The sequence below is a fragment of the Rhinatrema bivittatum genome, chromosome 15 (assembly GCF_901001135.1).
Source record: "Rhinatrema bivittatum chromosome 15, aRhiBiv1.1, whole genome shotgun sequence".
NCBI classification, from domain to species: domain Eukaryota; kingdom Metazoa; phylum Chordata; class Amphibia; order Gymnophiona; family Rhinatrematidae; genus Rhinatrema; species Rhinatrema bivittatum.
In genome coordinates this window covers 80,759,725-80,776,022 of record NC_042629.1, presented here as the reverse complement: position 1 = coordinate 80,776,022, position 16,298 = coordinate 80,759,725, and the positions used below count along the sequence as shown (strand labels likewise).

At 42.9% G+C, this 16,298-nt stretch overlaps 1 protein-coding gene across 4 annotated transcripts in view; it reads right to left on the bottom strand.

Annotated features, from left to right (window-relative positions):
- PLOD1 (procollagen-lysine,2-oxoglutarate 5-dioxygenase 1) overlaps positions 1–16,298 on the bottom strand; it is a 230,834-nt gene that overhangs the window by 110,323 nt on the left and 104,213 nt on the right. For all 4 annotated transcript variants that reach the window (XM_029579326.1, XM_029579322.1, XM_029579324.1 and 1 more), the window contains one exon: positions 10,565–10,653. Coding sequence is in view for 3 of the 4 variants with exons in the window: in XM_029579322.1 (XP_029435182.1) it covers positions 10,565–10,653 (89 nt within the window). In the remaining variant the exon portion in view is untranslated. The remainder of the gene's footprint in view (positions 1–10,564; positions 10,654–16,298) is intronic.

Genomic DNA, 16,298 nt, shown 5'->3' with positions numbered 1-16,298 from the left:
TACACAAGCCGTTACATTACAGGATCCTTTAATGATATACTATCACCCCCATGGAAGCACAATTATACACACCTTGTAACTGAAGTGCACAGTCTGCCCACTATAACATACATTACAGGATCCTTTAATGATATACTATCACCCCCACTGAAGCACAATTATGCACACCTTGTAACTAAAGTGCACAGTCTGCCCACTATAACATACATTACAGGATCCTTTAATGATATACTATCACCCCCACTGAAGCACAATTATACACACCTTGTAACTAAAGTGCACAGTCTGCCCACTATAACATACATTACAGGATCCTTTAATGATATACTATCACTCCCATGGAAGCACAATTATACACATCTTGTAACTAAAGTGCACAGTCTGCCCACTATAACATACATTACAGGATCCTTTAATGATATACTATCACCCCCACTGAAGCACAATTATGCACACCTTGTAACTGAAGTGCACAGTCTGCCCACTATAACATACATTACAGGATCCTTTAATGATATACTATCACCCCCACTGAAGCACAATTATACACACCTTGTAACTAAAGTGCACAGTCTGCCCACTATAACATACATTACAGGATCCTTTAATGATATACTATCACCCCCACTGAAGCACAATTATACACACCTTGTAACTAAAGTGCAGTCTGCCCACTATAACATACATTACAGGATCCTTTAATGATATACTATCACCCCCATGGAAGCACATTTATTCAAACATTGAAATGAAAGTGTACTAGTCAGTGCCTTTCTAATGGACATATTTTTTCAGGTTTGATTTTTACTGTAATTGACCTGATACCCATTTCTCCACAGGGGAGGGGAAGTGACCATTAATGTTTTGTTTCAGCTTGAATTAAAATTGATTTTTCTTTGTTTATTTAGAACTTCTTTTATACCGACATTCATAGACATATCACATCGGTTTACAGATCAACGGGGATAAACCAAAAAAAAGATGAGAAATTGATTTATAAAGTTACAATTAACAAGGGGTCAAACGAACAAGTAGGGAGTATTAGAGGGTCGAGCGGACCTAGGTGATGAGAGTAGCAGATAGCATTACCAATAGAGAGATGTAGATCGTTTAACATAACTAGATAGTTTAACCAATAAATAGAAGTGGGCTTGACGAGGGTAGGGGAGAGGTACCTCTTGAAGGAACGAGCTACAGAGTGAGGGGGTAGGGGAAGGGAGAGGGATGTTTTGATAGAGGGATGGAGGTTGAAGTTATAGGCCCGTTTGTTCTTTGCTCTTATAATTGTCTACTTGTGTGACTTGTGATTTCAAATCTATATCAACTTTACCCACCATTGCCAAAATAGAGAAAGTAATTCGAACACAATTAACGGATCACCTTAACATAAATATATTAGTTCCATCACAATTTGGCTTCCAGAAAAATTATACCATGGAAAGCTTATTGTTAGCCTTAACTGATACAGTACTTCGAGGCTTCGATTCAGGGCAATCATATATACTAGCATTACTAGATTTATCCACAGCCTTTCACACTTTGGATCATAATGATTAACTGGAAAAATCTTAGAATGGTTTAAGTCTTTTCTATCTAACTGAACATATCAACTAAGAATGGGAGATGCTTCTTCTAAGCTAGTAAATATGAATAAAGGAGTGCCCCAAGGATCATAATTATCCACAACTCTATTTAATATATACATGCTTCCGTTATGCCAACTTTTGACAGGTATGGGAATTACTTGTATCTACACTGATGATCTTCAATCTATAGTTCCAGCAGAAACATCAAGTGAACATGCCCTGAAGACTTTAGAAATTTATCTTTCTGCAATATATTTATTTATTTATTTATTTAAGGTTTTTTTATACCGGCATTCATGAACTCGTTCACATCATGTCGGTTTACAGAAAAACAGGGGTGCGGATAATACAACCAAAAACCATAAATAACGTGATGAAGAGAAGCAGTTACAATTAACAAGGGCTAATGAACTGGGAATGTAAGAAATAGAAAGAGATAGAGGAGAATAATTATATACAAAAGTTCAATATAAATATGGTGTCTCATATGTACAGTCTCTGAGTAGTATATATATAAATATATATATATATATTTATGCCATATATATGCATATTTATGCCAATATAGCAATTGTTGAAACACATGAAGTTGGTTCTTAATAAATAAAAGACAGAAATTATATTACTAAATCAAAAGATTCCTATTAAAACTCCTACATATTTTCTGTTCAGTGTTCACAAAAGAAGACCCTGGAGAAGGATCATCACTTGTTATCAAGACTGTAGAAGGCGGTGGAGTAGACAAAATTCCATTTATGGAAGAGAATGTATGGGAAGAGCTAAGAAAACTGAAAGTGGACAAAGCCATGGGGCCTGATAAGGTTGACCCCAGAATACTGAGGGAACTCAGATGTGCTGGTGGGTCCACTGTGTGACCTGCTCAATAGATCTTTAGAAAAGGGCGTAGTCCTAGTGACTGGAGAAGAGCGGTGGTGGTCCCACTTCACAAGAGTGGGAGCAGAGAAGAGGCTGGAAACTACAGGCCGGTTAGCATCACCTCGGTGGTGGGAAAATTAATGGAGACTCTGCTGAAGGAAAGGATAGTGAACTATCTACAATCTGGTGGGTTGCTCGATCAGAAGCAGCATGGATTCACCAAGGGAAGGTCCTGTTGGATGAATCTAATTGATTTCTTTGATGGGGTGACTAGAGAACTGGAACAGGGAAGAGCGCTCGATGTAATTTACTTGGATTTTAGTAAAGCTTTTGATACGGTCCCACACAGAAGACTCAACAAAATGAGAAGCTTGGGAGTCAGCTCCAAAGTGTTGGCGTGGATTACAAACTGGTTGTTGGATAGAAGACAATGGGTGATGGTAAATGGAACTTACTCTGAAGAGAGAGCGCGGTATTAAGTGAAGTGCAACAAGGATCGGTGTTGGGACCGGTTCTGTTCAACATCTTCGTGAGTGACATTGCGGAAGGGTTAGAAGGTAAAGTTTGTCCATTTGTGGATGATACTAAGATCTAGAGTGGACATGCCGGAAGGAGTACAGAGAATGAGACGGGATTTAAGGAAGCTGGAAGAGTGGTTGAACATATGGCAGCTGGGATTCAATGCCAAGAAATGCAGAGTCATGCATCTAGGGTGTGGTAATCCAAAAGAATTATATGCATGGAGCTGGAGAGAGACCTTGGGGTGACAGTGTCTAACAACCTGAAGTTGACGAAGCAGTGTGCCACGGTGATAGCCAAAGCCAGAAGAATGCTGGGCTGCATTGAGAGAGTAATATCTAGTAAGAAAAGGGAAGTGATAATCCCCTTGTACAGGTCCTTGGTGAGGCCTCACCTGGAGTATTGTGTTCAGTTCTGGAGACCGTATCTCAAAGGAGACAGAGACAGGATGGAAGCAGTTTAGAGAAGGGTGATCAAAATGGTAGGTGGTCTCCATCGAATGACTTATGAGGAGAGGTTGAGAAACCTGAATATGTACACACTAGAGGAGAGGAGGAGCAGGGGTGATTTGATACGACCTTCAGATACTTGAAAGGTTTTAATGATCCATGGTCGTCAACAAACCTTTTCCATTGGAAACAATTTAGTAGAACTAGGGGTCATGATTTGAAACTCCAGGGAGGAAGACTTAGAACCAATGTCCGTAAATATTTCTTCACTGAGAGGGTGGTGGATGCCTGGAATGCCCTTCCGGAGGAAGTGGTGAAGACAAACTGTGAAGGATTTCAAAGGGGCAAGGGATAAACACTGTGGATCCCTAAAGACTAGAGGATGGGAATAAATAAAAAAGCTAAACTAGCACGGAGCGGCAGTTACTGCCCTTAAGAAAAACATGGGGGTAACCTGCATGGAGCAGCAGTTACTACCTTGGGAAGCTTGCAGGGCAGACTAGATAGACCATTTTGGTCTTTTTCTGCCGTTATTACTATGTTAGACTCCACTAAAATAGATTTAATGGAATAGGCACTAACCTTGTAATTGTTATAGAGAGCAGCCTGTCCTTGAAAAAACATATTTCAAGTAAAATAAGAAATGGATTTCATAAGATAAATGTACTCAAAAGAAAATGGAATGATTTTAGGACTGTTTTATAAACCCTATATTTACTGAATTTGATTACTGTAACTCCCTATTACTGGGAGTACCAGCTAGTACAACCAGAGCATTGCAGTTGCTGCAAAATGCCTCTGCAAAGGTCCTAGCATGAAATAACAAATATGATCACATTACATCAATCTTGAAATCGCTACATTGGCTACCGGTTAAATTCAGGTCTATTACAAAGTGTCATGTATACTTCACAATGTGATCAACAACAATACATTACACTTATATACTCCACAACGTAACCTAAGATCATCCAATAAGGGGTTGCTCCAAATACCATCATTGTACTCTGCCCGTTTGAGTGATGTGAGGGAAGGGCAATATTAAACGCTGGGCCAAAATTTTGGAACACTAGGCCAGTTGAACTACACAGCCAGAAGGGCACAAAGCAGTTTAAGAAAGATCTAAAAAATCCCTGGCTATTTGGTCTTGCATATTGTTAGGATTCGTTGAATTTGCATTCCACACATTAAAAAAGGAGGAAAGAAGGCAAAACGATTACCGGCATGGTTAAAAGGGGAGGTGAAAGAAGCTATTTTAGCCAAAAGATCTTCATTCAAAAATTGGAAGAAGGATCCAACAGAAGAAAATAGGATAATGCATAAGCATTGGCAAGTTAAATGTAAGACATTGATAAGACAGACTAAGAGAGAAGTTGAAAAGAAGTTGGCCATAGAGACAAAAACCCACAGTAAAAACTTTAAAAAATATATCTGAAGCAGAAAGCGTGTGAGGGAGTCAGTTGGACCATTAGATGATCGAGGGGTTAAAGGGGCACTTAGAGAAGATAAGGCCATCGCAGAAAGATTAAATGATTTCTTTGCTTCTGTGTTTACTGAAGAGGATGTTGGGGAGGTACCCGTACTGGAGAAGGTTTTCATGGGCAATGATGCAGATGGACTGAACCAAATCACGGTGAACCTAGAAGATGTGGTAGACCTGATTGACAAACTGAAGAGTAGTAAATCACCTGGACCGGATGGTATACACCCCAGAGTTCTGAAGGAACTAAAAAATGAAATTTCAGACCTATTAGTAAAAATTTGTAACCTATCATTAAAATCATCCAATGTAACTGAAAACTGGAAGATGGCCAACGTAAACCCTATATTTAAAAAGGGCTCCAGGGGCGATTCGGGAAAACTACAGACCGGTTAGCCTGACTTCAGTGCTGGGAAAAATAGTTGAAAGTGTTCTAAATAACAAAATCACAGAACATATAGAAAGACATGACTTAATGGAACAAAGTCAGCATGGCTTTACCCAAGGCAAATCTTGCCTCACAAATCTGCTTCACTTTTTTGAAGGAGTTAATAAACATGTGGATAAAGGTGAACCGGTAGATGTAGTGTACTTTGATTTTCAGAAGGCATTTGACAAAGTTCCTCATGAGAGGCTTCTAGGAAAAGTAAAAAGTCATGGGATAGGTGGTGGTGTCCTTTCGTGGATTACAAACTGGCTAAAGACAGGAAACAGGAGTAGGGTTAAATGGACAATTTTCTCAGTGGCAGTGGAGTGCCTCAGGGATCTGTATTGGGACCCTTACTTTTCAATATATTTATAAATGATCTGGAAAGAAATACGATGAGTGAGAGAATCAAATTTGCAGATGATACAAAATTGTTCAGAGTAGTTAAATCACAAGCAGATTGTGATAAATTGCAGGAAGACCTTGTGAGACTGGAAAATTGGGCATCCAAATGGCGGATGAAATTTAATGTGGTTAAGTGCAAGGTGTTGTATATAGGGAAAAAATAACCCATGTTATAGTTACACAATGTTAGATTCCATATTAGGTGCTACCACCCAAGAAAGATCTAGGCATCATAGTGCATAATACATTGAAATCGTCAGCTCAGTGTGCTGCAGCAGTCAAAAAAGCAAACAGAATGTTAGGAATTATTAGGAAGGGAATGGTGAATAAAACAGAAAATGTTATAATGCCTCTGTATCGCTCCATGGTGAGACCGCACCTTGAATACTGTGTACAATTCTGGTCGCCGCATCTCAAAAAAGATATAATTGCGATGGAGAAGGTACAGAGAAGGGTGACCAAAATGATAAAGGGGATGGAACAGCTCCCCTATGAGGAAAGACTAAAGAGGTTAGGACTTTTCAGCTTGGAGAAGAGACGGCTGAGGGGGGATATGATAGAGGTGTTTAAAGTCATGAGAGGTCTAGAACGGGTAGATGTGAATCGGTTATTTATTCTTTCAGATAATAGAAAGACTAGGGGGCACTCCATGAAGTTAGCATGGGGCACATTTAAAACTAATCGGAGAAAGTTCTTTTTTACTCAACGCACAATTAAACTCTGGAATTTGTTGCCAGAGAATGTGGTTCGTGCAGTAAGTATAGCTGTGTTTAAAAAAGGATTGGTTAAGTTCTTGGAGGAGAAGTCCATTACCTGCTATTAATTAAGTTGACTTAGAAATTAGCCACTGCTATTATTAGCAGTGGCTAATTGGCCACTGTTGGAAACAGGATGCTGGGCTTGATGGACCCTCGGTCTGACCCAGTATGGCATGTTCTTATGTAGTTGCTTCTCCTTTTTCTCTCCCACTGTAAACCGATGTGGCGTGCAAACGAACTTCAGTATAAAAAAAGCTTTAAATAAAATAAAATAAGTAAGTTTGTGCATGTGTGGCCCCTGGGCCGAGGTGAGAGATGGCACCGCTCATGGGGAGGCGAGATCTCAGCTGAGATAAGTGCTGCACAGCAACTGTAGGAAAGATAGAGAGTACAGAGAGAGCTGATGAGAATGGTCCCAGAGGTCGGGGTGAAGGAGAGTCAGTGTAGGGTGCTGACGTAGATACAGCTCGGGGTCCTCAAGTCTCTGTTAGGAAATAGTCCCATGCACCCCGGGGAGTGGGGTGTGTGGAAGAAGGTCGCACAGACCTGGAGGTATTCCATAGAAGAGATGGTAGTGGCCCGCGAAGCAGGGTGTCCGAGGCGGGTCCTTCATAGATGGTATAGCAATGCACCACAGAGCGGGGTACACCGATGAGGGGTCCTCAGGAGGAGGTACGGCAATGGTCTGCAGAGCGGGGTACTCACAGAGAGTAGCATGGGTTCCAGAGGAAGCCCCGGGGAGCATGGCAGGCTGAAGTCCTGGGCGCAGGGCCCTCCAAGGAGCAGATAGCCAGAGACGAAGGAGGGGCCCCCGAGGAGTAGGTATCTGAGGTGTCTCACGCCGAGGAAGCAGGAACTGGAATAGATGTCCTTAGCGAAGCAGATTCAGCAAGAGGGAACTCCCTGCCAAGTCGTAGGCAGAGAGGGCCAGCTGGCTTAAATGTCCCAGTAGATTGACGTCATCTGAGGGGGGCACCCCTGAGGTACCCGCCATGACGTGTATATAGTTGGCCCGAGTGTGCGCGCCTAAGGGTTCCTGAAGGAAAGATGACGATTGGCAGCGTCCAGGTAGGCCCGGGAACAGGAGAGGCTAGGCCGGTGGTAGGTGTCATGAGGCAAGAGGTGAGCAAGAGAACATCATAACATAAGAACATAAGAAGCTGCCATACTGGATCAGACCAAGTGTCCATCAAGCCCATCATCCTGCTTCCAACAGTGGCCAATCCAGGCCACAAGAACCTGGCAAGTACCCAAAAACTAAGTCTATTCCATGTTACCATTGTTAATGTCAGTGGCTATTCTCTAAGTGAACTTAATAGCAGGTAATGGACTTCTCCTCCAAGAATTTATCCAATCCTTTTTTAAACACAGCTATACTTACTGCACTAACTACATCCTTTGGCAACAAATTCCAGAGTTTAATTGTGCGTTGAGTAAAAAAACTTTCTCCGATTAGTTTTAAATGTGCCCCATGCTAACTTCATGGAGTGCCCCCTAGTCTTTCTACTATCCGAAAGAGTAAATAACCGATTCACATCTACCCGTTCTAGACCTCTCATGATTTTAAACACCTCTATCATATCCCCCCTCAGTCGTCTCTTCTCCAAGCTGAAAAGTCCTAACCTCTTTAGTCTTTCCTTGTAGGGAAGTTGTTCCATTCCCCTTATTTTGGTAGCCCTTCTCTGTACCTTCTCCACCGCAATTATATCTTTTTTGAGATGCGGCGACCAGAATTGTACACAGTATTCAAGGTGCGGTCTCACCATGGAGCAATACAGAGGCATTATGACATTTCCCTTTTATTCATCATTCCCTTTCTAATAATTCCCAACATTCTGTTTGCTTTTTTGACTGCCGCAGCACACTGAACCGACGATTTCAATGTGTTATCCACTATGACACCTAGATCTCTTTCTTGGGTTGTAGCACCTAATATGGAACCCAACATTGTGTAATTATAGCATGGGTTATTTTTCCCTATATGCATCACCTTGCACTTATCCACATTAACTTTCATCTGCCATTTGGATGCCCAATTTTCCAGTCTCACAAGGTCTTCCTGCAATTTATCACAATCTGCTTGTGATTTAACTACCGTATTTTTCGCTCCATAAGACGCACTTTTTTTCCCCCAAAGGTGGGGGGAAAATGTATGTGCGTCTTATGGAGCGAATATAAAAAAAAAACCAAACAAAAATCTAACAAACACCCCCCCCCCCGACTCCCCCAAGACCTGCCGAATTAATTTCCTGCAACCCCCCACCCTCCTGACCCCCCCAAGACCTGCCAAACGTCCCTGGTGGTCCAGCGGGGGTCCAGGAGCGGTCCGGGAACGATCTCCTGGGCGTGAGCCGTCGGCTGCCAGTAAACAAAATGGCGCCGACGGCCCTATGCCCTCACTATGTCACTGAGACCGACCGCTGCTATTGGTCGGTCTCAGTGACATAGTGAGGGCATAGGGCCGTCGGCGCCATTTTGTTTACTGGCAGCCGACGGCCCTATGCCCTCACTATGTCACTGAGACCGACCAATAGCAGCGATCGGTCTCAGTGACATAGTGAGGGCATAGGGCCGTCGGCTGCCAGTAAACAAAATGGCGCCGACGGCCCTATGCCCTCACTATGTCACTGAGACCGACCAATAGCAGCGGTCGGTCTCAGTGACATAGTGAGGGCATAGGGCCGTCGGCGCCATTTTGTTTACTGGCAGCCGACGGCTCACGCCCAGGAGATCGTTCCCGGACCGCTCCTGGACCCCCGCTGGACCACCAGGGACGTTTGGCAGGTCTTGGGGGGGTCAGGAGGGTGGGGGGTTGCAGGAAATTAATTCGGCAGGTCTTGGGGGGGTCAGGAGGGTGGGGGGTTGCAGGAAATTAATTCGGCAGGTCTTGGGAGGGTCAGGGGGGTGGAGGTTGTTAATTTAAAGGGATGGGGGGGGGGGGGGTTTGGGGGTTCCCACAGAAAGAAAAATTTTCTGATCTGGGGAGTGGACCGAAATGGCCCTCCCCAGACCCGAAAACAAAATGGGGAGAAAAAAAAAAACTATGCACTCCCCTAATTTGCTCCATAAGACGCCCAGACGCAGAGCCGGTTTAGCACAATTTTTTTTTTTTTAATTTTCCCCCTCTGAATCCTAGGTGCGTCTTATGGTCAGGTGCGTCTTATGGAGCGAAAAATACGGTACTCTGAACAATTTTGTGTCATCTGCAAATTTGATTACCTCACTCGTCGTATTTCTTTCCAGATCATTTATAAATATATTGAAAAGTAAGGGTCCCAATACAGATCCCTGAGGCACTCCACTGTCCACTCCCTTCCACTGAGAAAATTGCCCATTTAATCCTACTCTCTGTTTCCTGTCTTTTAGCCAGTTTGCAATCCATGAAAGAACATCGCCACCTATCCCATGACTTTTTACTTTTCCTAGAAGCCTCTCATGAGGAACTTTGTCAAGCGCCTTCTGAAAATCCAAGTATACTACATCTACCAGTTCACCTTTATCCACATGTTTATTAACTCCTTCAAAAAAGTGAAGCAGATTTGTGAGGCAAGACTTGCCTTGGGTAAAGCCATGCTGACTTTGTTCCATTAAACCATGTCTTTCTATATGTTCTATAATTTTGATGTTTAGAACACTTTCCACTATTTTTCCTGGCACTGAAGTCAGGCTAACCGGTCTGTAGTTTCCCGGATCGCCCCTGGAGCCCTTTTTAAATATTGGGGTTACATTTGCTATCCTCCAGTCTTCAGGTACAATGGATGATTTTAATGACAGGTTACAAATTTTTACTAATAGGTCTGAAATTTCATTTTTTAGTTCCTTCAGAACTCTGGGGTGTATACCATCCGGTCCAGGTGATTTACTCCTCTTCAGTTTGTCAACTGCTTATCTCCTGTTTTTGTTGCTGTAATAAACTGATAAATTCCTGGGAAAATAAACTAAAAACTCAAAGGGAAGAGCCTTCTAAATGGTTTAAGAGTGCAGTTTCAGTCTTCCCTAATGAAATAAAAAAGCCAAACAAGTTTTGCCTTAACTCCTGGTCTATGTCTGTGGTCTATGCTTACCTTGACAGTGTAATTGAAGACCTGAGCTGATCTCTGAAAGCGCTGGAATCCCTCTGTCTCCTTTGTAGCCACAGTCAGAAGCAGTAAATCTGTGGGAATGAGCGAGAGAATGAGCTTTAGGGGCTCTGTTCAATAAACAGTGCTAACGAGTGCATAAAATCAGAAGGATTGCAGTTATCACGGTGTTCAGAATTTCCCAGGTTCTTATGGCCTGGATTGGTCACTGTTGGAAACAGGATGCTGGGCTTGATGGACCCTTGATCTGACTCAGTATGGCATTTTCTTATGTTCTTATATCCTGTCCTAACTGAGGAGGTTATACATGAGGAAACCAATTTTTCAAAACCAGAGTGAAAGGAGACATCTCCAGCATGCCGGGACTTAAGAACATGCCATACTGGATCAGACCAATGGTCCATCAAGCCCAGCATCCTGTTTCCAACAGTGACCAATCCAGGCCATAAGAACCTGGCAAGTACCCAAAAACTAAGTCTATTCCATGTTACCATTGCTAATGGCAGTGGCTATTCTCTAAGTGAACTTAATAGCAGGTAATGGACTTCTCCTCCAAGAACTTATCCAATCCTTTTTTAAACACAGCTACACTAACTGCACTAACCACATCCTCTGGCAACAAATTCTAGAGTTAATTATGCATTGAGTGAAAAAGAATTTTCTCCAATTAGTTTTAAATATGCTACTTGCTAACTTCATGGAGTGCCCCCTAGTCCGTCTATTATCCGAAAGAGTAAATAACCGATTCACATTTACCCATTCTAGACCTCTCATGAGTTTAAACACCTCTATCATATCCCCCCTCTGCAGTCTCTTCTCCAAGCTTAACCCAAGCTTAACCTCTTCAGTCTTTCCTCATAGGGGAGCTGTTCCATCCCCTTTATCATTTTGGTCACTCTCCTCTGTACCTGCTTCATCGCAATTATATCTTTTTTGAGATGCGGCAACCCGAATTGTAAACAGTATTCAAGGTGCGGTCTCACCATGGAGCGATACAGAGGCATTATGACATTTTCCGTTTTATTCACCATTCCCTTCATAATAATTCCCAACATTCTGTTTGCTTTTTTGACTGCCGCAGCACACTGCACCGACGATTTCAATGTATTATCCACTATGATGCCTAGATCTCTTTCTTGGGTAGTAGCACCTAATATGGAACCTAACATTGTGTAACTATGGCATAGGTTATTTTTCCCTATATGCATCACCTTGCACTTAATCCACATTAAATTTCATCTGCCATCACAATCCGCTTGTGATTTAACTACTCTGAACAATTTTGTGTCATCTGCAATTTTGATTATCTCACTCGTCGTATTTCTTTCCAGATCATTTATAAATATATTGAAAAGTAAGGGTCCTAATACAGATCCCTGAGGCACTCCACTGCCCACTCCCTTCCACTGAGAAAACTGTCCATTTAATCCTACTCTCTGTTTCCTGTCTTTTAGCCAGTTTGCAATCCACGAAAGGACATCGCCACCTATCCTATGACTTTTTACTTTTCCTAGAAGCCTCTCATGTGGACCTTTGTCAAATGCCTTCTGAAAATCCAAATACACTAAGCATACTGTATGCCAGAAACTTAAGATATTGTTCTTGATGAATTAAATTGCATAAGGAAAGACTCCTGTTCACTCTGTGTTTGAAGAAAAGGCAAATGGTGACTTGTGAATTACTTGGCAGTACCTTTGTTGTTCCAAGACAGAGGGGGATCAATGCAAATTCTTTCCTTCGAAGCCTACAGAAGTCCTTCTCACCTATGTAATTGTTAAATTACCCTCTGGCTCCACTACAAAGATGGGAGGGTGCCATGGCTGGAAGCCAGCGGTTTTATATCGTTTTAATTTGTAATTTCTTTTTCTTTTAACGTTTTATCTATATGTTCCTTGTAAACCGATGTGATGTGCAAACTAACGTCGGTATACAAAAGCCTTAAATAAATAAATAAAAATAAATTATCCCCTGAATTGCAGTGACACCAAGTGGACCTGGTTACAATTGCTAGGATTAAATGGATAAGTCCAGCGGGGGTCCGGGAGCGACCTCCTTTCACGCCGGCCGTCCAATCCCAATACTCAAAATGGCGCCGATCGCCTTTGCCCTCACTATGAAGGCGATCGGCGCAATTTTGAGACTCAAAATCGCCGTCCGATGCCAATACTCAAAATGGCGCCGATCGCCTTTGCCCTCACTATGACGGCGATCGGCGCCATTTTGAGTATTGGCATCGGACGGCGATTTTGAGTCTCAAAATGGCGCCGATCGCCGTCATAGTGAGGGCAAAGGTGATCGGCGCCATTTTGAGTATTGGGATCGGACGGCCGGTGTGAAAGGAGGTCGCTCCCGGACCCCCGCTGGACTTTTGGCAAGTCTTGTGGGGGTCAGGAGGCCCCCCCAAGCTGGCCAAAAGTCCCTGTGGGTCCAACGGGGGTCCCGGAGCGACCTGCCGTCCGACGCCAGGACTCAAAATGGCGCCGATAGCCTTTGCCCATACTATTTCACAGGGGCTACCGGTGCCATTGGTCAGCCCCTGTCACATGGTAGGAGCACAAGATGGCGCCGGTGACCATGTGATAGGGACTGATCAATGGCACCGGTAGCCCCTGTGACACAGGCTATCGGCGCCGTGATGAAACCGGCAAATGAGTGCAGCGATGACTTCCTGACTCCTCGCTGGACCACCAGGGAGTTTTGGTAAGTCTTGGGGGGGGGGGGGGGTCAGGAGGGTGGGGGGTTGTAGTTAATTTAGTAGTAACGTATTTAGAGATCGACAACTTATTGAATTCTCCATACTTCCGCATGAAACGGAATTGACCCCCCACGAATACGTATCATGTACGCAATGAAAACTTTTTGCCTGCACATCCCTACTGGGTATGGAAGCGGGAGACGGCATCTTTGAGACTTTAACGGCAGGCATTAATATTGTTACACCAGAAAAGATTAAACCTAGAGGGGATATGGACAGCAATTAAAGTCGATTGAATCCTCTATTAATGTGCTAGCACAAGCTACAATTGAAACTAGAAATCAATCGATAATAAACACCAAACTTATTTCAAAATATGGGGAAAAGTTGAAGAGCTGGATAAGAAGATTTCAATGATTGAAAAAGTGCAACAAAAATTAAATTAATTCTGAAAATGTTACTAACAAAAGGCTTGAGAAGGTGGAAAATGCCCTCAGAGCCCATAATCTTAGAATACTAAATTTCCCTGTTATGCAAATGATTTCTCCTCTTGAGTTATTTAGAAATTACATGAAGTCTATTCTTAAGATACCAGAAACTGATTTACCAGTCATTACAAGGCGTATTACCTTCAAACTAGAACCCCAGCTGAGGGAACAGAAACTGAAGGAGACCAAGTTCAAGAGATGAATTTATCTAATATATTGGAGATGACGATCGATACAGAAGTAAAATCTAGACAACCATTATTAATCTCTTTTGCGTTTCTATCCGATCGGAACTATGTTATGAAGCTGTTTTTTTAGAAAGAGACAGAAAATTCCACGGATACCCGATATGGATATATCCGGATGTTATAAAATCGACACAAGTACGGCGCAGACAGTTCCTTGCAATGAAATCTTCAGTCCTCCAACTAGGGGCTTCGTTTACTCTCAAATACCCCTGTAAATGTTGCATAAAGCATATGAATGTAAATTATAGTTTTTTTGAACCTGTACAGCTTAAAGCTTTCATAGATGCAAGAGCCCGTGTAGAAACCACCCCAGTTTAGGCTTTATTAAAAGTAAAGTACTGGCAATGCTAGGCGTACTGTTTTCCTAATTGGATATATTCTTTTATTATTAATCGCTCATTTCTGCCTCCCTAATATTTCTTTAATTTAGGTTGTTTACAAATTTTTATTGTAAACGCAAATATTTCTTTGCATATATTGCCTAATTTGTATGCCACCATTTTGCTGAACAAGATTCTTTCTTGGGATGTTTCAAAGATTTTTGAAAATAAAGAATTGAAAAAAAATCTGTTAATTGATAGAGTACTCTTGAGTAAACCTCCAGGTGAGTCTACTGAAATATCTACAATACCTGAATGTAATCTGCTTTGAAGTGCCGAAAGACAGAATTTAAATCAGATACATAAAATTCATATCCATGTTTAAGGCACGACAGCACATGACAAGGAATGGATGCTAGGTGTATATGGGGGTGGAGAGTGAGTAGAAGCTGCTGTTGGGGAGAGGGAGATAGAGAGAGTGCTGGGCAAGTGAGGGTGGAGGAGACAGAGAGACGATTCTGGTCAGATAGGGGATGTAGGACTTGGCATAGGGTAAGAGCTGGATGTTGAGCTGTGAATGAGCTACCACAGATAGGCCACCTGCCTAATACCCATGCACCAGCATTGCTCAAAGTCCAGGCTAGTAGTTTCAGTAACAGAAAATAGCAATTAACTTTCAGCTGATAGTTCACTAACACAAAAGAATATACATTAATATTGATTTGCGTTATATTAATTATTTTTATTTTTTATAGTTTTTTTATTTTCTATTTATTTCTTTTTGTAATTTTGTGCTTCATTTTAATTTTATGCTTTTATGAATTTAGTTCATTTATGTAAACCGTTTTGATTAAACATTGTAAAAGCGGTATACAAACATTTTTAAATAAATAAATAAATATATTCAAGGACATAAACTGGATGGAGTGGTCAGGTCAACGGGGACAGATAAAGATTTAAACATTTATACCCTAGAGCAGGGGTCCCAAGCTGTGGCCCCTTGGGCAAAGTTCCTGCAGCCCTGTCAGGATGCTAGATCTGGCCCCGCAGGATCACACTCTGCCACTAGAGCCAGCTCAGAACTGCATGTCAGAGCAGTGTGGGAAGGCCACGCCTGTACACGGCCACTGCTGACTGGCATCAGTGCTTCGTGTACAGCTGGAGAGAGGGAGAGAGGCTCCAGTACAGCCATAAGGAGGAAGGTACTGGTGGTACTGAGTGGCACTGCCTGCAGCTCCTAACTCTGCTGCCACCTCTTCAGTGGTGTGAGGGTGGAGGGCATGGACATCATCCCCCAAGGATGCGGACTGTGGAGGATTTCTGCATTTTCATTATAGTAATCCAGATATGGACTCTCTCCCTGGAGCAGACTCTTCAGAAGAAGTGTTTTGCGCATGTTATAAAGGAGGGGAGTGAGAGAAGAGGTGGAGGGTGAGCGGCAGAGGGCATTACACATTCCTAATTCTGCATAGTTCCCGCCACACTCCCCACCCCTACTAACCTAGGTGGTCAGATATTGAGGAAGGAGGAGATCCAGGGGACAAGGTTGCAGGGAGTGTGGCAGGATTTCCACAACATACGACCACCACCACCTTCCCAGCATTGCAAATGACTGAAAGGGTCAGACGTGGTGCCCTCACCAGCCACTCTCAGCAACCTCGTAGGGGACCCCTGCCCTACAGCAAAGAATGTGCCCAGGCAGGCAGACCTGGATGAAGCAGAGGCCCCAGTGGAGATTCACCTTTACCTGCCCACATTCCCCTTGGGTGCTAGGGGCTGGCAGGTCTTAGATGGGGGCCTCTGCTGTTAGCGGAGAGATCCATCAAGATGGTTGGGTCATAGAAGGCAAAGGTGGCAGGCAGGAGTCAGAGGCAGGCAGCGATCTAGCGTGTCCAGGAACAGGCAGTGGCCAATACCGGGTATTCATCCGAAAGGAATGGAGGGACAGATATGCAGAGCAAGAAGGCA